Here is a 22,217-nt window from a genome sequence, read left to right on the forward strand (position 1 = left end):
TGACAAATGAGAGAGATGTGGCACTTTGTGAACGAATGTGACAGATCTAAGGGGACATTTGCTAGGCACTGATCAGTTTAAAAAAAGAAAAAAACATTTTCTGCCCACATTTATGGAGTAAATGCCCATGTTTGAGAGGGTCTATAAACAAATGATGGTGAGTGAGGATGACTGTGTGTGGTGGATTCTGATCTTCTAGCAGATGGATTGGTTAAACATTGGACCATTGAAGTAATTTGCTGTTGATGTCATTGAGTTGCTGCCGGAGACAGGATAGGATTGATAGATTCAGGACTTTTTGGTGATTTGATTTGTTATATGGCTGACCAAAGGGGGGATCTTTTCTTCTGTGTAAAGAAGTGAGTTACATGAAAAATATTTGGCGTTGTGTGAATGGCTGGGGATTGTTTAAAGGGGGAAACTTGTCACACCTATGTATGTATGCCAGGGAAGGACCATGTTTTATGAGATTGGGGCACTTTTTATTCTTAGGGCATGATTGGCTGGATTGTTTATCAATGGAGGATTGTGTTGGATTTATGTAGAAAGGGATGAACATGAGTTGTGTGGTGGTGTGATAGGTTATCGACCCATAAGGAGTGACTAAAGTGAACTGAAGCGATTGGTGCAACTTACATTTTCCAGAGGAGGTATTGGTTGGGTACTGGTTTAATGGGCTGGCAATAATTGTGGGGATTTATCATAGCCATGAAGAAAGGATGTGTGTGAAGGGGGATCACTGTTAACAGTGAGGATTGTTGAGGGTTACCTAAATGTTTGACATTCATTGTGGTCTGCTAGTGTTTATATGAGGATGGTGAGAGGAATTATGTGAATATAATTTGTCTTTTTGTAAGGTCTGACTGTGGGATGTCAGGGTGGAGCATTGCTTTTTCTAGAAGGTTTTGGTGGTTGTATCCTGCAGACTGGTGTTTAATAGAGAATAGAATTGGAAGGAATAAAGAGGGAGTTTTGTTTCTCTTTTTAATTTAAAAATATTTGTTTTTTTTGTGTCTGTGGGGTTGGCTATAGATGGATGGCTATGAGTTGGTTGATACGTCTTTTTCTTTTATGGCTATTTCATGAGGAATGGGAAATCATTTCACGAGAGCAATGAAATTCAAGAATTCTCTCCCCCTTCCAGGGCAATTATCATAGACTGTTCACTACATGGTGGTTGTACAAGCTTTTATATATATATATATATATGGGCAGGAGGGAGTTTCGAAATTCTTGATAGAAATATGTATATTCAAGTACAGTTTTTTTTTGTATATTGAACTGCTCGATACTGGGGAACCAAAATATGCAAGAAATTAGTGTATTGATGTTTTGTATTTAATTTGGTGATTGCACTATTAATACTGTGACATTTTGGGTATTCTTGGCTGATATGACACACTGAAAGTGACGTTAGGTTCAGTCCTTAAGCATGTTATGTGATTAGAGTCTATCAGATCAAGATTGTTTGATGGTGATCAATTTGCTTTGAAAGGTGTGTGGTTGTGAGCTGTGGGAATTGTGATAATGTTTTTAAATTGAGTGATGTATATATTTATTTAGAGCCCTGTTGAAGTCCTCTTAAAGGGAAGAAACACGTTGGTGGGGCTAAATTTTTGTAGGTGAAGAAGAAAGATTTGTTTAAGTTTTAACATTATGGCTCTCGTGTCTTCATGGATTGATTGAAGGACGTTACATCTTGATTAATAAATGTGATTGAATCACTCAAGTGCTTAATAGATATATGTTAGCGCTCCCTGCACTGTGGAGATGTGATTTAAGAGTAATTTGGCATCCATGAGAGGTAGGACCTTTGGGAGGGTGTGGCGCTGTATTTTGATATATACGTATCAACACTTGTGCAGTTGTGGAGAGCCACTACTGTTCGTTTTGGGATTTGTTGTAGTTCTAAATTTGTGTTTTTCTTTTTTCCTTTCTGTGGTGCTGCATTAGTCATGATTTTGCTCCTCTTTGTAGAAATTGTTTTTGGTTTGGCAGACACGTAGTTTTCAAGAAAACTGAAAAGAACACAGCTATTCTGCTTAATGAACCTAATGATATCTCACTGATCCTCTTCCTTGCACCATTAAGACTAATATACTTTTTAATCAAATCACGTACTGCTGGCCGTACTATGGTTGTTTCTAAAATTATCAACCATGTCTTTTTATGTTCCCCTGAAGAAGAAGAAGCACATTTAAGTCTCAAAACGTAATGAGAAGTGTGTAAATTTGAACTCAATATGCCAAGGTGCTGCTCAGTGATCTGGGAAGTTTTATAATGTGTCAGTGCATTTGTAAAACACATCACAATATTGCTCAAAATACCTATGATAGTAGTGAATATGACAAGAGAACTGCTTAATCTGCCATGGGTAGTTGACAATGTACCATAGTACCCCAGTGATATTGGGCTAATTGTTCCCTTTCTCGTCCATCATACTGCTTGACTGTGGCGCCCAAGCTCTACTATCCCAATTAGTTGGGGAACACTGCTGTCTGCCAGTGTGTAGAATACCACAGAGGTTTAGAAGTGTGTTGCTTGCTTCAGTTTTGGAGAATGAAACCAAACAATTGTACTTCTCGTCCTGAGTGTCCACTCTAATCCACTGTATAGTCAGTATGATATGGTGACAAGGAACAGCAGATTCCATTTCTTGTACCACTGTCGAGCACGTTAACAGACGATGGCTGACAGAGATAGCTATAGGACAAGGGTAAATACCCAACTAAAGAAGAGGGCAGGCAGCTCAGATTTAGAACTTCTCCCTGACAGCCTATGTGGCAGAAGGTCTGCTTACAAGATCAGTGGTTGTACAGACAAGGAAAGTCATTACAAACCCCACCATTGCCACCAATTGCCATGCCTCATATGTGTGCTCTTAACCGCAGGAGATGGGATAGATTGCAGCACACCCATGCATACACATCTCCACAAAGAAGCCACAGCTGCGGATGCCTGTGCTTGACACAATGGGTCAATGAATTAGTCATTTGCTATTGAGATCACTGCAAAACCTATAAGCTGCTCGGACTGAGTCATATCTCTCAGGGTAAAAAAGTGAGCACCACTGAGTGGAGCGTTAGTGAAACCTGGTACTGATAGAGGAAAGAAGGAGCAAAGTATGTGACAGCACGCGTTACACAAAGCAAGCTATTATTTGGTATTCAACTTAAATCGTAAAGGCTTAAATCATGTGTCACAGGTTCTGCTTAAACAAAATAAATGCATCTGAATTGATTCTGGTAGTGGAAGATAAAGGATATAATTCCAACTGTGAAAATATCTGAATGCAGGACTTGGGGACGGAGAGTGTGGGTGGGCAGCTGGCAAACCCCACGCTACTTGGGTTGGGCAGTTAAGTAGTACTGGGATATATATAGGGGTATACACAAGTAGTAGTAGTTTTAGAGTTCAAATACCAACTAAACTATTTGAATTACCCTGTAGCACCTTTTCTAAGAAAACCTATGAGGTAACGAGCACAAAATCAAAGCACAAAGTTCAACAAAATCTAGCCTCTCTGCCAACAGATAAACCAGGGCCCAGGTGCAGAAGATGCATCCTCTGTGCGGGGGTGAAGAAGCAGTAAAGTCAGATCTGTCCTTCCAACAGAAAGAAAAATAACCAATATTCGTACCCATTGCTCATTAATCTACCCCTAAATGATGGAAACATGTGTCTCATGCCGGCCAAACACACATGTGCACTTAGGTTTCTCCAGCCGGGCTGTGTTTAATAGCCAGCTTGAGAAACTGCACAGAACCCAGGGCTGTGTCTGAGCTTCAGGTAGTGATGCTCAGACTAGTCCTGGCACCGCTTTCATAGTAGCTTTAGCATGAAAGCAGCACCAGGATTGCTGGGGAGCCTGTGCTGGTGTCCCAGTGAATGCTGGGACATCACAAGAAGAGGGTGTCCCAGTGAATGCTGGGACATCACAAGAAGAGGTGCAACAAGTGTGGCAGTGGAAGACAGCAGCAGGGGAAGGTGTCTTTTTTTTTTTCCCTGTCCCCTTTGCCCCGTCTCCAAATTCCCCCTCCACACCTCCCCCATTGAGATTTGCGGCGGCCACTGCTGCATTTAATCTGCTTTGAACAAGCCCTCACATAAAGCGAGGGCTCATTTCAGACCCCTGTAGCTGGCTGCAAGCATGGCCAGTTTCCCAAGAGAAGGACGAAATAACTTAGAGTGGGTGCAATTTCCCAGGGTCTCCCTCTCAGAGGGCAATCTGCCCGGGGCCAGTTTTCAGTGTGCACGGTTATCCTGCCTGGCACTTGGCAAAAAAAAAAAAAAAAATTAAATGCCAAACAAAGCCCGCCCATCCCACTATGCAAATCGCTGGAGTAAATTCATAGTTGCTATTTTTTTTTGTTTGTGAATAGGGCACTATCCAAAGCTGTCCTTAACACATTTGAACACATTGTTCTTGTTATGTAATCAATATGTTTACTATCGGGACTTTTGGTAACATTTGTGTTTATGAAGTCTGGCTCATGCTTTATGTAGATGAAAGGTTTTATAACGCAAGCGCAGTCTAGCGCACTCCCCAATGAGTGGCCGACCTGCTTTCCCTACATCTACTCACTTCAAACATTTTTCCTGATGTGTGATAGTGGCACCAGTAACTCACCAGCATTTCATATCGGAGTGCATACCTCGCTTAGCGCTTTCTAGCAAATACTCTGGTGGTTACTTTTAAGCATCCTGTATCCATGTGTTCATTGTGTTTCACTCTTCAACTTGAGAGACTAACCCACAAATAACACCATGAACAGCACTTGTGTAGCAAGTGCATGCGAAAGTCCTCATTTGCACATGGAAGCACCCTCTTGTGCCAAACCAGGGGTTGTCTTTATGACGATTTTTAAGTATTGCCCATGATTCTCGGCAAAATAGGATCTCACACAAACACAACGTTAAGCTGACATTAGTCTCTCTGGGCGGTATTAACAACCCCATTTATAATTACTACATTTACTGGAAGCCATCAAAGTGTGCGAGAGGACTGTAGTTTGTACTTCCATGTACAGAGACATCCATCAGCTGAGCCAACTGGGCCCATCTGCAATCTCTAAAAAAACAGGTTTTCCCCAAATTTTCGCATCCCCTTTGCATTCATTGAACTCCATGACCTCTCTGGTCGAACTGTCTTCAGGGCAGCCTTCCTCAAAAAATAGAGGTAGTCCTCTTAACCCGTCCTTTTCTCAGCATGATGCCTGCACCCACAGTACTGTTCAGTACTCACTTTATCACCACCTGTTCCGCAATAAGACCGAGCGTACGAGCTTTCTACAGGCTCAACACATCCTTTATCCAAGCTGCGCGTGCAGTCATGCTCGGCCCCTGCACTGGTTATCTCTTATCTTGGCCTTGCGTTTAGATGAGATTTCCTGCAATAACTGTACAATAAATGATTTTTATTCATCCCTTTTCAACAGATGTAGAACATTTTCTAAGATCTCATCTAAAAGAAATGGCCTCGCCTTTATCTCATGGAAATTCCATTACGGTAATGAAATATTTGCTATGGATGCCGCTCTTTTTTATTAACACACATGAATAAAGATACAGCAAGTAGACTGATCTTTGGTGTAAGTCTTCACAACCCTGTGATAAACTAATGCATGAAAAGCTTCTTGATGGTGGAACAGATTTTCTTACAGATCACTGCCGTCTTATCTCCAAAGCACACTGTGCTGAAACTCTGCCAACACCATGTTTTAGCACTGGAACTGTCACAGGCACAAATCCAGTTGTTTAATGCCCTGCCAGAATTAAATACCATGTCAGCACTACTTATTTCACGCCCACGGCTGTGTAATTGTCTGCCTACCTGCACAGAAAGATGCAACGCAAGCAGGGACTTATCTAAGGTACTGAGGGCCAGGTAGAAAGAGGGATGATGGTGTGCAGGGGTATTCAAGAAGACTGGATGTAAAGGAGCAGAAAACAGGCTAGGGTTTAGTGGAAAGGTAGAACTACAGTGAATGGGTGGATGGAAGAGTGGATTACAAAGCACAAGGTGGAAATTATGGTTCTATTGGTCTTGCAGCCAAAATGTGAGCACAAGCATGGTCTCCGATCACACGTGGGCTGTAAAATTCCGATTCCTGTACAAGCCTCGGTACACCTCGGTATTCCAAGCAACGTGGAGTTAACCGCACCCGTGATAATCATGTTTTAATAAACACCACTCCCCACAATTACCTGCTAGGTCAATTTCAGCAGGTCAAAATTGATGAAATTTATTAAGAAAAAAATATGTTGCTATTACTGGAACATGCAGAATTCGCTGCAGTAGGAACTGATGCCTGTATTTTGTGCCCCGTTTCTGAGTTTGATATTGGAATAGTGTATACTTACCAGATCCTACAAGTACTTCACCCAGTATGATACTGCTTACTGGATCGAGCAAAAAACTCTTGGCCCGCCACACTACTTGTGACTGGACCAAAGAAGAAAGCAGTACAGTAAGGATAACAATGACATTAGAAACACATGGGCAATGTAGTGGGAGCATGAAACATGAATGCTGCAAGGCTAGGCAATCCTCATACCAGAGTTTTGAGAACGGTAGAAGAACTATATCTGATGATAAAGCTGAACAGGTTGACAGGGCAGGGTGCGCAAACGAGGATGCAGAGAGCAATGATTCTGTAATTAAGCAGATGCCATACAAAGAGCCCACTGGTAGTGGCAGCTGCCGCCAGTAATGCTTGGTGGGGCAGGGCGGGAATGGAGTGATAATATAAAAATAAACATCTGCTACTTTGGTGTTCCTCTGTTCCGGCTGCCTTGGTGCTTCTGTGCTTGCCCTCCACCCAATCCAGATTCTGCTCTCATCATGCTGTTACCCAGCATGAGAGAGGAGCACCAGGATTAGTCTGAGCAGCTGAAATGGTGCACAGTTTGTGACTGGAAGCCTGCACTAGGTCTCCACCAAGCGGTGCAGCACAGCCCTGGTGGAGAGTTCTAAGTGTGCATGTCGGTTTGGCCGGCCTAAGACGTCAGGCCAAACCAACATGCGCAATTAAAGTGCACTGACTACTCTTCCTCCATCTGCTGACGCAGAGGATGGCCCTGCCATACACTTGGCATGCAGACTAGCCTAGGAAGCTAAAATAAAATGACAATAAAATAATTATATTATTTTATTTTTGTGTTTTCAGCATTGGGGCAATCCTCCTCCTCCATAGTGGAGGGGCCGTCCCTGATAAAACAGATTGTTGCACATATGGATGTACCACAGCTTTCCTTCACACTTTGTTCGGTCCTTCCCACTCTGATTGCAAACCTGGCTTTGTGTTCATACCCATCTTATGCACATGGTGACCACTCAGGGGAATAATATCCTGGAAAAGTGTAAATTCCTCAATCTTTGTTAAGACTATACTCATGCCAATGCAAAGACACAATAGCATTCTATATTAAATAAATATTTCACACAACAGTGAGGTTTTACGACACGTCAGATGGAAAATCATATGGAAGGCCATGTTCATTGATTTTCAATTAAATACAATAATTGCGTCTAGGCGTAACTTTTCATTATTTGAACATAATTTTGTTAGTTGTGCTTGCAAACAAATCCATGACTTCTTTCACAGCATTGCCTCACAGTGTGGTTGTGAATCTGCTATTGCTTTATCACTAAGTTTGTTCCATACTTTATAGATAGTGCTTAAAGTTGGAGATAAGGGAGGAGTTGAGAAAATGTTTGTTACCTATGTGGCGTGTTCTTTCTGACTGATACTCAAATTATCTTAATGTTACTGAACCTGGATCAATTATGAGGGTATTTCAGAGAATGGAGATAAACACGACTTACAGAAATGCCTAGACATGTAGGGAGCATTTTGTTTTTTAAAGGGTTGCATAGCTTTTGCACCATGCAATGGGGTGCAAAGGTGATGCAACCCTTAAAATGCAATTTATTAAGCCACGCAAGGCCACCATGCATGACCCTGAGAGTCTTGATAAATCAAGAGTATTGCAATGCAGCGCAAATCACTGTACTGCATTACTCTGCCACAGGGAGGCATTTCATGGATGGTGCATGGGTATTCCCACACACCACCAAGGGATTTTGGCACATTCCCTGATTTACAATAAGTAGTAAACCAGGGAATGTGTCGATACTGGCACTCCCAGGTGAGACGTAACAAGGATAAATATGTTTACTTCTCCTTGTTGCTTCCTCTTTCTATGTGTACTGACTCAGGGGATTGTTTGTGTTGGGAGGAGCCCCTTCCTACACAAAATAATCCTGCTTACAATGCAGGCCCCCTGCACTTTGGTGCAAGAGTGCCTGCATTGATGCTTGGTAGCATATTCTGCACCAGCGCTGTGTAAAGGCAGGAATGCGCTGTATAACATTAGATATGGCACATTCCTGCCCTTTCCCTGTCACACAGCGCAGGGCAGCATGGTAACTTCCTGCACTGTGCCGCATGAATTTTTGGTAAATGTGCCCCGCATTTCACGTGCTGTTGGCTAGAAAATAAATATATGTATCATAATTGGGGCAAATCAATAGTCCAGAGAACCTGGATAATTATAAGTCTAACCTAAACGGGTTCCTTCTGAATCACTTAAAAAAGAATGACTTTATTAATATTGCAAAATTAGGGTAATATTTTCTTATCTGTGTGTTGAAAAAACATATATATGGACCAATCACCATTAAATAAGCCACAGCTAGCAAAGCTTCATCAAGTTTACTATTGCACATCCCCCCCCCCATTTGTTAATGTAAAATAGTCCTAGCTGTTTGATTCTGAACTGTTACAAGACCGCTTTTCCGCAAAATATATCCTTGATCACTTGCAGAGTGTCAGAACGTGAAACAACAAATGTGCCTGCATCCTGTTGAAAAAAAAGTTTTACCTGTAGCTTTACTAATAAAGAGTTCCATGCCTTTTAACAATGTACCTGTAAATTTATTGACTCCAGCTTCCGCAGCCACATCTGAGAGTGCCAGAATGCCTTTAGATAAATCACTTGCAGCTTCATCCAGTTCAATCAGGGCATGAGGGCCAACATTACCATTGGCATAGTTAGCAATGTAGATGGAATATCTACCGGATCCCTGTGAGAGGAGAGAGTTCAAAGATATTAGAGGACAACAATCAGCTTCAAGGAGCAAACTGAATTAACAAGGTAAAAATAATGACTTTTATGACAAAACTGACAAAACTAATCTGAAATGGATGCTAGAGCGTCAGTACACACTTCCCCGCATTTTCAGTCATCTCAGAATGGCTTTGGTCATGAAGATAAAACATTCCAAGAAGACATTTGGTGTCTGCTGGTGCACCAGTAGCCATCTTGGTTTTTTCTTTGGTAATACCATATTTTTAAATTAAGATTTAAAAATGGCAGACAGAAGTACACATCCGTTAATAAAATGCATACGATGCCACAGAACTTGGGAAAAGAGAGTGACCCATTAGCAGTATGCTGCTTCGGGCCCTTGCAGAAGCAAAAAATCATTTACTGCAAGAAAAGCTGAGCAAGGAAAGGCAGGAGGTAATGTGACAAGACTTGAGAATGGGAGGTGGTGAATGGAGCTAAAGAAATCATTAGGGCAAAAAAAGATAAAATAGGGAGATTGTTTGGGGGCTGAAAGATAATTGAATAAGTCAAGGATGATGAGGTGGGAGGGTCAAGATGGGGGAGCGGGAGTGCAGAAGGAGAGTGCCAAGAAAGTGCTGCACTCCCGTGAAATGCAAAAAAGCAACAGATACAAAATTGTTTTTGTACTTCAGCACTGAAAGCAGTGGAATGCAACTCATCCTATCAAAAAATATGATAAAGTAGAAATACTCAAATTGTGGAACAAATACAAAAATAGGGAGGAAAGCCATTGAATTAAGGAGCATGGAACTAAGGTAAACAAGAAAGGCATATAGTCAGGAGCGAGGGAATGACCTAAGTCCACTCTACATATATTATATAATATGGGATACAATCCTGTCTGCATCAGGCAGCTAAAGCTATCTGTACCAAAAAAAACACAAAAAAATGATTAATTGCAAACCACAATGAAAGTTCAATTGGAAATATCCACCAGGGTGACATGAGAATCGCTCACGGAATAATGGAAACAAAAAACAGAACATTATATTCTTCATCTTTTTTTGTCTGACTTAAATGAATTCTTCAATTCTACACCTGATTTCAGTATTTGGATCTGTAGGAAGACTATGCTAAGTTATCCTTTGTATCTGATAGAGCGTTGGGTTCATCAGGTGTTATCACTCATGGTTACCAATAACTTGAGCTGAACAGTCTATGGTTATTACTAGGAATATTATGGTAATCTCGAGTTGGTCATAAACATGAGTTTACATCTGAATCACGATTCCAAGCATTAAGGGAAACCACACTTAATTATTTCCCTAGGTGTAATGTGGACAAGGAAGGCCTTGAATTGAGTAAATATTGGTGAATATGTAAACCTAATCCTGCAATTATGCAGTAACTCTTGAGTGCGGAACTCAGTGTGTCCGAAATCCTGCCTCTTGGAGTAATCATATACCGCAGTATCTGGTACTCTTGTAGCAGGATTACAGTGCTGTTTTCCAGCACGTGTTATAATGTGTTCTTAGTAGTGGATGGTTCCCCGCCAAAAATATTTTTGTCATTAAGGTCCTACAACCTCTTTCTATCAAAATATTAGCCTAAACCAGCATAGAGATGTTTTTTTTTTAGATTTGCTAATGTGGATTAATAAATTAAAATATAAAAAAAAAAAATCAGAATGTTTGTAGCTAAAAAAATGTGCAAGGTGCTGAAAATCTCTTTTTAAGCAGCAGTTTACCCCAGTGAGTGCACAAAGATGAAAAGGAAAATATTTTACTATTTTGGTTCATGTTATTCATTTGTTTTAACAACAAGCATTTATAGTGCCACTGCTACTTTAAGCTTTCGGTATACCGCTTGAATGAATCCTGGCACCTTGTAAGTACGTTTTCAAAATGATACAATTTAAGACTCTGTCATCTTTAACACAATCCTAAAGTGTTGTTTTATAGTCTTTTTTAAATTCAAATTCTTATTACACAGCATAAAGTAATATATGTCTTCATACTAAATTAACGATTATAAGAATAAGTAGCTAGAAATATACAAATAGGTAGAATTACTGAGCGATAAAGTGCCTATTTATTTCGGATATATTGATGGAACAATAGATGGTGTATGGGACTGTCCGAGATCGACAGGGTAGGAGGTGGCTGGAACTATAAATATTTTGGCAAAAGTGGTGGAAAGGAGTAGAGTTTATAAACTGCTATTGAGAATTTCCCACTAGTCTTCTCCTTTATTTGCTGGCCCCACTCAGAGGTCGTTGATTTCCTACACATGCAAACAGTCTTCAGCTTTCAGTCCTCTTTCAAACCTGTATTTTTGTTAATTGGTAATATATACTTACTTAGAGGTCCAATTCTCTAAAGTCATATATATTATACGCCCACATTTACTCAGATTCAAAGAACCCTAACATTTTCAAAACTCCTAATACGCTTCAAAAATATTTGTATTTGGAAAACAATTCTAAAGGCTTTAACAGTTATAATGAAGAGTCTTTGTCAAACAATATTTTAGTTTTAAATAGGCAAGGAAAAAAGAGTTGACTATTTGTTAAAGCACCAAAATAATATTCATATTATTTTTTAATTTTGATGTGAACTTGTAAAGCTAAAATTCTGTAACTACAGTGGTTCCCAACCTTTTGACTTCTGTGGACCCCCACTTTATCATTACTGAAACACAGAGACCCCTACCAAACCATTATTGGAATCTAGGGACCCCGCCCTCTGAGTCATTACTGGAAGCCGGGGCCTAAACATTGACAATAATTGTAAATTCAAAACAATACACACAAAAATACAGAAACAAACATTCATCAAACACATATACAAAATATAACACATTTGTTCTAGTTTGCAAACAAATATATATAAAATAAATAAAAGATATAATTTTAATTCTAAAATCAAAGGCACACATCATCCATACTTAGTTCCGATTGATGCACCTGCACTGCTCCCACAACTCAATCTGAGGATACTAGATTAATTTTTAGCCTCCAATTTCCAATTCCTTGTCTTTTACAGTATGTTTTAAAATTTTCAGTTGCACATTTAGCCACTTTATTTAAATACACTTTATTAATCTGTTAATAATATTTAATTTTCTAAGCAGTCACAGACCCCCTGAGGAGGCTTTGCGGACCCCCAGGTTGGGAACCACTGCTGTAACAGATACTTATGAGTTTTAACTAATTTGGAATTATTGGCTAGAAATTACTGAAAAGCTTTTACAAATCAAACAATTCCAACATTTATATACAAATTACTCCGTACTACTTTTTAGATGTATCTGATTTACAAACCTAACCATTCCGCATAGCAAAATACTTTTTAAATAACATTCCAGCAAAAAATAAAACGTACATTTTATGTGGAAAACTGTAGTAGCATTATTATGGCTGAATATAAGGCAACAGTCTGTCAACTAAAAGCAAACAATGTCACTGTCTCTTTCGGGCTCCCAAACTCTTTGTATTATAGGACACTTAAGTACACTTTACTTACAGCTGCTCATGTCACAATATTACTGGCCGTTAATTCAACTCTTTCTTAATCCACTTTATAAAGCACACAATGTAGGAATGAATGTGCAGGTATGTAAGTAAATATAAGAGATTTTCTGAGAACCCCAAAAATCGAAATCCCATTACGTGGAAGAGCTTCCCCAGCAACCAAAGCTAAAACTATCACCACCCTGAAATGAAAATTGGTGCACTGTGCACGCCGACGTCATTACAGGGAAAATGAAAGCAAAAAGAGCCAGTTGAAGATTCTCTTCTTTCCAAAGGTACCTTTCCCTGGTAGATCCCTCCTTGTGGATTGCCTCAGGAGAGTGAAACCCAAGCAGGGATCCACTCCACTAGGCCACCAGGAAGTGTGGTCTTTCTGCCCCCACAATCCCCCAGGGAGGAAGAATGCTCACTAGCCACCAGGGACTTTTTAATCTATTTAGAAAAGCGTGCGGCTGCCCACAATGGGCAAGGTAATGCCCCCACCCTCCCCCAAAAATAGGAACAGTCTTTCTGCCTTGCTCTGGTGGGCAGATGGGGGTTAGTATTCCCAATCTGCCCCCCCTGCCGCCCCACCAGGGGACAGAAAAACGACTAGACACTAGGGATTTTTTTTTTTTTTTTTTATAGTAGAGGGGTGAGGACTGCTAGAATGGGCAAGGCAATGCACCCACCCTAAAAGTAGGCACAGTCATTCTACCTCAAGGGGGGAGATGTGGGTTATTAACTCCAATATGCCCTGTGGGGGGGGGGGGCAGAAAGCCCACTAGGCACCAGTTTTTTTTTTAGTAATGTCTAGGGGTGGCGGCTGCCCAGATCAGGGATGGCAATGCTCCCACCCTCCCTGAAAAATAGACACAGTCTGCCTGCCCACCCCGGGGGCCAGATTGAGTTTTATTACCCCAATCTGTCCCCAAGGGGGGCAGAAAGCCCACAAGACACCAGGGATTTTTTTTAAATAAAAGAGGGATGGGGGCTGCCCACCATAGGCATGCCCCACCCCACATAAATGGGTACCAATGTATTTCTGCACCTCTGTGGGACAGATAGGACAATTGCCAGAGATCTGCTCCCCACCCTATGGGGGGTTGAAAGCCCACTAGACGCCAGGCAATATATATATATATTTTTCTTTTTAAAGAAGTGGGGTGGGGGCTGCTCATCATGGGCATAGCCATTCCCCCACCCCAAATAAATGGGGAAACAGTCTTTCTCCCCCACCCCTGGGGGGGCAGATGAATGTAATTTCCCCTGACCAACCACCCAGAGCCAGTCCACTAGACGGCAGGATATATAAAAAAAAAAAAAAAAAGGAAGATGAGTGAGGTCTGCCCATCACTGAAGGCATGTTATGCCCCCACCCCAACTGAAGGTGGCAACAGTCTTTCTGGCCTCCCCCCTCTCCCTCACCGTGGAGTAAAGCATCTCATCCCAATGGCAAGCAAGAGGGCATTTGACTCTTTTGAGTGTCGATTTTACATGTGGGACAGGAGAGCTTGGCTAACTCCCAATATTGTCCAACTTGCAATGGTGATCGGCTGCACTTTTTAGACTTGGGAAAGCTGCCACCTGGAAAAACCTACCAGATTCAGATACTTCTGAAAACAAAATATCTGGCGGAGTCCAGTGGTGTGCTTCAACTGAACCCCATACCATTTCCTTACCTACAATGCCCAGCAAACCTCCAATGTTGCCTAAATTAATGTATTTTCCCTACATTTCTGTTATGGAAACTTCCGGAATCCACACAATTTTTACTACCCAGCATTGCCCCACTACCCAACATTGTCCCATTTGTACTGATAAAAACTCTGCCCCACTTGTGTGGGTGCTCAAAGCTGTGTCAGCTTAGAAGCGCCTAAAAAAAAAAATATGCCCTTTTGGACTTGTTGTTTTTACCCATCAATTTCCACACGTTTCTGGCCCTTCCCTGTTGCAGGCACTTGGCCCGCGCACACAAGTGAATTATTTTTGTTGGGAGACAGAGAAATGCTGGGTGGTAGGGATTATGTGCCGGTACAGCGATCCTGCAACTTTTCAGCACAGAAATCTTAGGAAAAAGTGACTTTTCAGCTAAATTTGAGGTTTGCAGGGGATTCTGGGTAAGAAAACGTTGGGGGATCAAAGCAAGCCACATCTCCCTGGACTCCCCCAAGTGTCTAGTTTTCAGAAATGTCTTGGTTTGGTAGGTTTCCCTCGATGGCCACCGAGCCCGGGACCATAAATGCAGGTGGCCCCTTATCTATCACAAAATGACCTGTTTTTGTAAGATGAGTACCTGGGTGTTTGGTCCCAGGCTTGGTGGCCATCTAGGGAAACCTATCAAACCTAGACATTTCTGAAAAGTAGACACCTGGGGGAGTAGAATCAGAACTACCAAAAAGTGCCCCAAATGGTGGCTGTGAGAAATTGGGCACCTGGTTGAGGGGGATGAAAACAGCAATCAGGACCCTTGTCATGGTGAAGTTACAAGCAAACCCTAAATTAACTTGTGCTCAGTTCTCTGGTAGCTTGGCACAGAGCAGTCAGAGGCAATGTGTAAAGTATTTATGCAGCACTTCAAACAGCAATAGAGTGAAAACATAATACAAGAGAAATGCCATCCAAATTTAGAAAAGGAGTACATTTTAATCAATAAATCAAGACAAAAACAACAACATTCCAAACCGTAGGATTGAAGATATGCAAGCTAAACATTTCAGTGAAAATAGCACTAAACAACACAAAGTACCATGTATGGTTACTTGGTCGCGCGAACCAGGACAAAGGTGCAAATTCAGGCTGACTGCGATGGAGCGTGGGTCACTATGGGCACCCACTTAGGTTCACTAAACTCAGTACTTCAATCTTGGTTGCAAAGAAATGCGGAGTCCTGCATGGAGTATGTGCTCCGTAACAGGGGCGATTCAAGGTCCAGGTGAGGAGATACAGAGTTCATTGGTAGTTCCAGGGTGCTGCAAAGTGTGCCTTTGTGTGGAAATGTGTCATGGAGCAGCAGTTCCAGAGTGTTGCGTTGGGTGAGGCAATATCCGTGCTTGAAGATGTGTTGGTCAGTGGTGGTTCTGGTAGGCGATGCGAAATCTAGATGTAATTCTATGTCGTCCTCAACAATTTTATTGCAGGGCAGTAAAATGACTTAATTCTGAACTGATCAATAATTATAACCACACAAGCCAACAAAAAAAGAAATTTTAGTTTAGTCAAGTTATTTAGTGGTAATTTCTGTCGCTTAGTGACATTTGGCCAGATGTATTATTTATTTGTCGCAAAATACTGGTTGCAATTTGAGACCAGTATTTACATAATTAGTAAAGATCATTATGAGCCAACTTGTGTACCATTAGGTTTGCTCATTAAAAACAGAAGCTGATAGGGTTATAACCTGACACACCTAATTAGTATTCATTAGGTAGGTAAATTGCAACTCAATCCAGCTTGCCATGGGTGGGGCACCACAATGGTCAGCAGCCCAAAAAGTCTGACTGATTTTCAGTAAAGTATTTTTATTTAATGCTGCCTGTTTTCCTTAAAGGAAAATGGGTTGCTTTAAAAAAAAAAAAAAAAATCAATCTATTTTTTTCCATTTTAAGCAAAACCTGTTTTCCCCTGCACCAGTGCTTACTCTACAACAAACTTTTTTAGGTTTTACATTGACAACAAAACGGGCTCCCAAAGGAAACCATTCCATTTGCAAATGGATTACAATCATCTTTGAGATGTACATTTTCAATGTTTTGCAAAGGATTTAATTCACAAAATACTGATTACTAAGATACTAATTTGGTATTTGGGTTGGATGCCTACAACTCATCTCCTCCAGATTCTGACTCAGTATCCATTAAAAATCCCATTTTAGGAGTCAGGGAAATTTCCTAAGATGGGAACAGTACAAAAATACAATTATTTCAACAGTCACAAACACATAATTGGAGCATTTGCAACTATTAAAACTCTTAGTGCATCTGCCTTTAATTTAATTAGTTTCACAGTATCAAGAGAATTTCTCTAGCTGATCCTTTCTCTTGGTTGTTCATTTTTATGCAGACCTCACTCTGCAATCTGGATGCCATGATTTTAGTTCTGCAAAATATCCCTCTACAATCTGGATGTCATGTTTTTGGTTCTGCAAAATATTTTGCTACTGTGTCTGGACACAGTTAATCAAACCTGTAGACCGTTACTAACCTTCTGGTCAAAGTGGCCAACAGCCTGTTCCTGCTTGTGAAGTCCCATTAACTAAACTGAACTCTTGTGTATCCTTGATCTTAAAGTAATGGTTGCCCCAACCTTCACAGGCCCTCCTTGATGGGTAGGGTTGTGTTCTAAATGACCTGGTTACATCTCTCCCTAATCATTCTAGTCATAATTAGAAATAAAATAACCTCGCACTACTGCTTTATGTGTGTCCCCTAGCATGGTTTTATTCCTAAGCACTTCCCGTCTAGGACTTTGTGGGTATTTTACTCTCTTTTTGAACCATTTGTGTCTTAGTAACAATATTTACCCTAAAGTAACAGTATTTACTGAACATTTAGATTTTGGTGCAGTAAGTGCCAAAATCAGGAAGCTATTCCCCACAAAACACTAGTACTTGGGTGGTGTTATATCACCTGAGAAACTCTTACTCCACAGAGTCTGGCTTTATCAGAATATCAGGCCAATACATAGAACACTAATTCCTGAGCCACTGGCAATGATGGTCTAATTGTAGGCTTGTGTCTGTCTTTCAAAGAACTCAGTGTTGCCACATTCCATACCTTAGCCTTCTATATTCAATATGATACTATAGTAGATGCTTCATACCCATTTAGTTCATGTATTACACTGTTGTATTGGACTGTTGCCTTGTTTTGCACTTACTTAGAGAAGTGGAATTCAATGCCCCCTTCCACTGTGAGGAGTCATGAGTGATCCTATGCCTCCCAAATACACAATCAACTTTTCTTAGATGTAGTCCTCTATTTTTGTTTCTTTTGTATCTTTTCTGGTTTCCTAAAGACCTCGATGATATTCCTACAAGACCAATTTCCCAACTCATTATTTTTCTGCTTAACAGCCAACATAATTTTCTGTAGGCCCCTGAGGTACAATCTGTGTATGTTTATTTTGTCCAGGACTTCAGCGCATATTGTTAATAATGAAGCCATAAGCATCCCAATAGTTGTTTTGAGAGGAGACTGAGAAGAAAGCAACATGAGGGCTGATCCAGTTCTCCATTTGAGAGATATCACTTTTCACCATTGTTGAGATAAGTAGCCTGCTCAAGTTGTCTTCCATCCTCCTTCTTTGAGTAAATTGCAAAGCTCAAATGTATTACATTTTTATGCAGTGCAGCATCCAAATGTGTAGCACTGTGTGAAAGAGAAAACACAGCGGCACAATATATATAATAATGTTTAGGCTGCTGCTGGACAAAATGGCAGCCTTACTTGACATAAAGCCCTGTGCAAGGGCACAAGGAAAGTGTGAAGTCTTGCAAAGGAGTTCCACTAGAGGCATACCGACCCTTCCAGCACTAATTCCTGAGTGCAAAATAAGCGCAGAAGGGTGAAACCGTACTGCAGTACACATGAAACGTGTCAATTTCTAGAAATCAACACATTTCCTCCTTTTAGAGCCCTTTCTAAGATTATTAAAACCAATAGCTGTTTCATTGATCTCACCCAGGTGGACTCTTTCTATGTAAAGCAGCACAAAATGGATTTGGGAGGGTGTAAATGAGCAGATCTACAGTGCAAAATACCTTTAGAGATGGAAAGTAAATTGGAGCGGACCTTGCTCCAATTTATGCCATTCTAGCCTTAGTAAATCTCTGCCCAATTGTTTTCAAAGCTCATTGCTTAGCAATGGGTCACTCTTCCTCAGTACATGGCTATTTGTCCCATAAATGCACTCTTCAAGCTGCATGTTCGATGCATCAGGATTCTATATCATGCTGTAGTCTTCTAGACTTAATAATTTCAATTAGCCTAACAAATTGGCAACAGAGAATATGACAACCATGATAGTACGTATTTAAAACATTTCAGGCCCCATGGTCTCCTGTGGGTCTGAATCTAGAAGAATGAGTCTTACCTTTGGCGGGCCTTAATATGTGCTAAAAATATTGCCCTCTTAGACATGTTCTTGAGATAAGTATGCTTACACATTGATAAACCTGAAATTGTGATTAGAACCTAGAATGACATGCTACTGGTGAACACCAGCTGGAGCACTGGCATAATGCTTCAAATCTGAAAGCTAGGAGCAGCCCCTGTGTGCAACCCTTGGGATCAATCAATTTCTGCATTTTACATATTTTCTTTGCAGAGTTTTTGTTACCATTGAATAAGAGAAAAAGATCTGCAGTTTGAGTTTTTAGAAGTAAAGGTTCCTTTGATGCATTTATCAATCATTGAAAAGAAGTTGGGGTTCCGTGTGTACCAAATGGCAGAACTTTGTATTGAAAGAGACCATAGTGAGTGGAAAGCACCGTGTTACATCTGACTTCTTCGAGAAGTGGGCCTGATTCGGCTCAGAAGGTAGAGGAACAGGGGATCATAATTTACCTTTTAAGAAGAGGCCCTTGCTCCAGGACCAGAGAAATGCATTAGCTGGCCAGGGTGTAACATTCCAAGCTTTTCAGACCCAAATCTGAATGTACCTTATTTACGTATCTGTATACTCTGATGTCTATCAGTCGTTTTCTTTGCGGTCAAGTACATTCGGAGATCCAGGACATCACAGTTGTTTACATCAGGTGTGCCTTAAACTGTGCTGCATTGAAGGCAAGCATAGATATACATATATATATGATTTTCTTGAATAGGATGCAGTTATATACTAACCCATATAGCAAAGAGCCTTAAAATATGGAAAATATATTTCATGCTTATAACGACACCTCCTAAATGAGACTGTAAAGCTTTAACACGGTCAGTGCTACTAGGACTATACTGCTTGAAGGACCAAATTATGCAGCAAGCTTTTTTAAGAAACTAGCAAAAAATGCTAATTATTCAGCGCAGACTGTCACAGTATGGTTTTCATCTAAGGTAGAGCTAGGGACAGTTTTAGTGAAAGCTATAAATTTAGCAAATTATGTAACAAATGCAGAAAAATTAAATGTGTTAACAGATGCATCCAGCAAATACACCCCAATCCACTGATCTGACCATTGTTCATTTGTTCCATCAACAATTTGTCCAAGAAAGGTAAACAACGTTTTAATCTAATTCCAATCAATGTCCATTGTTCAGTGAACTTTCAACAAAACTGATTTTTCAAACTAATCATCCCAAAATCAACATGCAATATAAAAAAAATACGAAACCAATATCAAGTGTAATATAGACCTATTTTGCCATCTTGGGATTTGGTTACATTTACTTTGATTTCATGGTTTATGATATTATTTTTAGTGATTTTCTTTTTTTTTTTTTTACTGTAAAGTAACAATATAAAGGGTGTCATTTAAGTAAGGTAGATCTAATGGCTTTGTCAAAATGATATAACACCAAAATATAAAAATGGGGTTACTGGCTTTATCAAGAGGTCAAGAACATCAACATATTACCTTTGTCAATAAATCAACACAATAACTTTTTAATAACTATAATCTAATGTACTTCCATGAATATACATGGAAATGATTAGTATTAATCACTTTCACATAATAAAGCGTTAGTTAAGCCTTTCATTAACATTCTTCAAGCCACAAAATGCAGCCACAGGACTAACCACATGGGTTCTTCGACTAGCTAAAATGCATACAGCTCCATCTAGGAATACTACACAGAATATGGTGTGCCCTTCTGGGGGTCATGAATTCAATGACCCAGGAGACTTATTCCAACTTTTTGGTTAATGTTCCTGAGTGGACTGCTGAGGTCCCTGCAGCCCACCACAACATTTTAAGTAAAAGCTTGGTGGTGCCTCAGCCCCACCAAGAAAAACATTGCAGAATGTTATGAAGCGCTCCCTAGTTGAAGTAGTAACTGTGAAATGTGTGGCTATTTTGCTTATTTCGTATTCCCAAATTATAATTATTTTTTAAAATAATTTTTGTCTGGGGAGGAGGCATGTGAGACAGTCTCAGAATCATTTAATGACCCCAGTGTACCCATCCCCCCCCATGCCTGATGCATTTTTTAGATGGGGATGGTAGGGCCCCACCCAATGCCCTTTGAAGGCCTCAGGGACCCCTATCCCCAGGGGCAATAGCTTTTTAATAGGGAGGGAGTGGGTATACTTCCTTCCTCTCAGAGCTCTTTGACAGGCCCAGGACCCCCATCCTACAGGGCTGATGTATTTTTCTCTTTTTTTTTTTTTTAAATTAGGGAGGGAGGGAGGTGTGCAGCCCCCTACCCCAAGCCTTCTGAACCCCCTTTCCCATGGTCAATCTGTTTTTTTATTTTTTTATTTTTAAATCAGCAGTGGCTAGAAGTCTTTTGAATGTCCCCAGGACCATGTCCCCCAGCTGATCTCTTTTTAAAGTGGAGGGGGACAGACGCTTCTGCTCCCCAAGCCTTTGAAGGGCTGTGGGGATTACATCCCCAGGAGCCAATGTATTTTTTCTTTGATGAGGGTGTCATAGGGACCCCTACTTGAGCCATATAATGGCCCCCGAAACTCCAATCACCAGGGCCTGATGACAGCAGTGTCACAGGAACTCCATCCCCCAAGACACCGAATTGTTCTCTATCTGGGAGAGCGCAAACATAGAACATACATCCAACTCCCTGCCCTCAGTCATAGGTTTTCTGGTGGGAGCAAATCAATGCTGCCGGTTCCCTTCACACCGGGGATCGGTGCAGGCAGAGGAGCTGGTCGGCCCACTGGGGATTCCCCTGTGGTCCCAAGGCATCAAATTGTAGTGGGTGTCCGAGGTGGGAATGGGGTACCCATAGCAAATTTTTATTTGTTTAAACCCCAGGAGATGGGGTCCCCAGGGCTTACTAATGGATCAGGGAGGGGGACCACACACACCTTCCCATAAAATAATAAAGAGGCACCCCACTTCCTAGCTCTGGTCTACCTAGGGGATTAAAATTGAAAAGGGCAGAAGACTTTTTTTTTTTTTTTTTTTTTTTTTTTTTAACAGGACCGTAGACTCTGGCCAGACCTTGTGCCTAACCCCATGTACAGAAGACAGTGGATAATATGTTTTTCATATCTTTTTATTCTGGCTGCACATGCTGCTCCATGGCTTTTGCTAATATTCTTCTATTAACTTCCCTACAGACCACAGCTTAAAGTCCGTGTCCACTGTATGTCCCGAAACGCTGCATGTTGTTTTCATTTTCTTGGCCTTCTTATTGTAGCACTTCCTCCGAAGCAGTTTGTTCTTTTTCTACGGTTTGCTTCTTCTGAATTTCTGTATGTTATATGCTGTTTGGATGCACAGCCTCAAGTGCTTCCACATTCCAGTTGTTCCCACTGAATCCTGGCCAGTCTTCCCTATGAGGAGCAATTTCTGACACAAAATGCACGTAATCTCCTGTGCATTCTTTTCCAGCAGCTAGAAAATAAAAACTGTCATTCCTGCCATTCGTTCGCTGGCTTTCTGTTTTTTGCGGTGATGCAGAGGGGCTTGGTAGAACCTTGATGATATCTTCAGATGGTGAACTTCGAG

The 22,217-nt window shown here is 40.9% G+C and overlaps 1 protein-coding gene across 2 annotated transcripts in view; it reads right to left on the reverse strand.

The window, feature by feature from the left end:
- CRTAC1 (cartilage acidic protein 1) overlaps positions 1–22,217 on the reverse strand; it is a 1,353,390-nt gene that overhangs the window by 569,647 nt on the left and 761,526 nt on the right. For both annotated transcript variants that reach the window (XM_069239641.1, XM_069239640.1), the window contains exon 5: positions 8,932–9,088. In XM_069239641.1, coding sequence (XP_069095742.1) covers positions 8,932–9,088 — 157 coding nt within the window. The remainder of the gene's footprint in view (positions 1–8,931; positions 9,089–22,217) is intronic.

This window comes from Pleurodeles waltl, chromosome 6, assembly GCF_031143425.1.
Source record: "Pleurodeles waltl isolate 20211129_DDA chromosome 6, aPleWal1.hap1.20221129, whole genome shotgun sequence".
NCBI lineage: Eukaryota > Metazoa > Chordata > Amphibia > Caudata > Salamandridae > Pleurodeles > Pleurodeles waltl.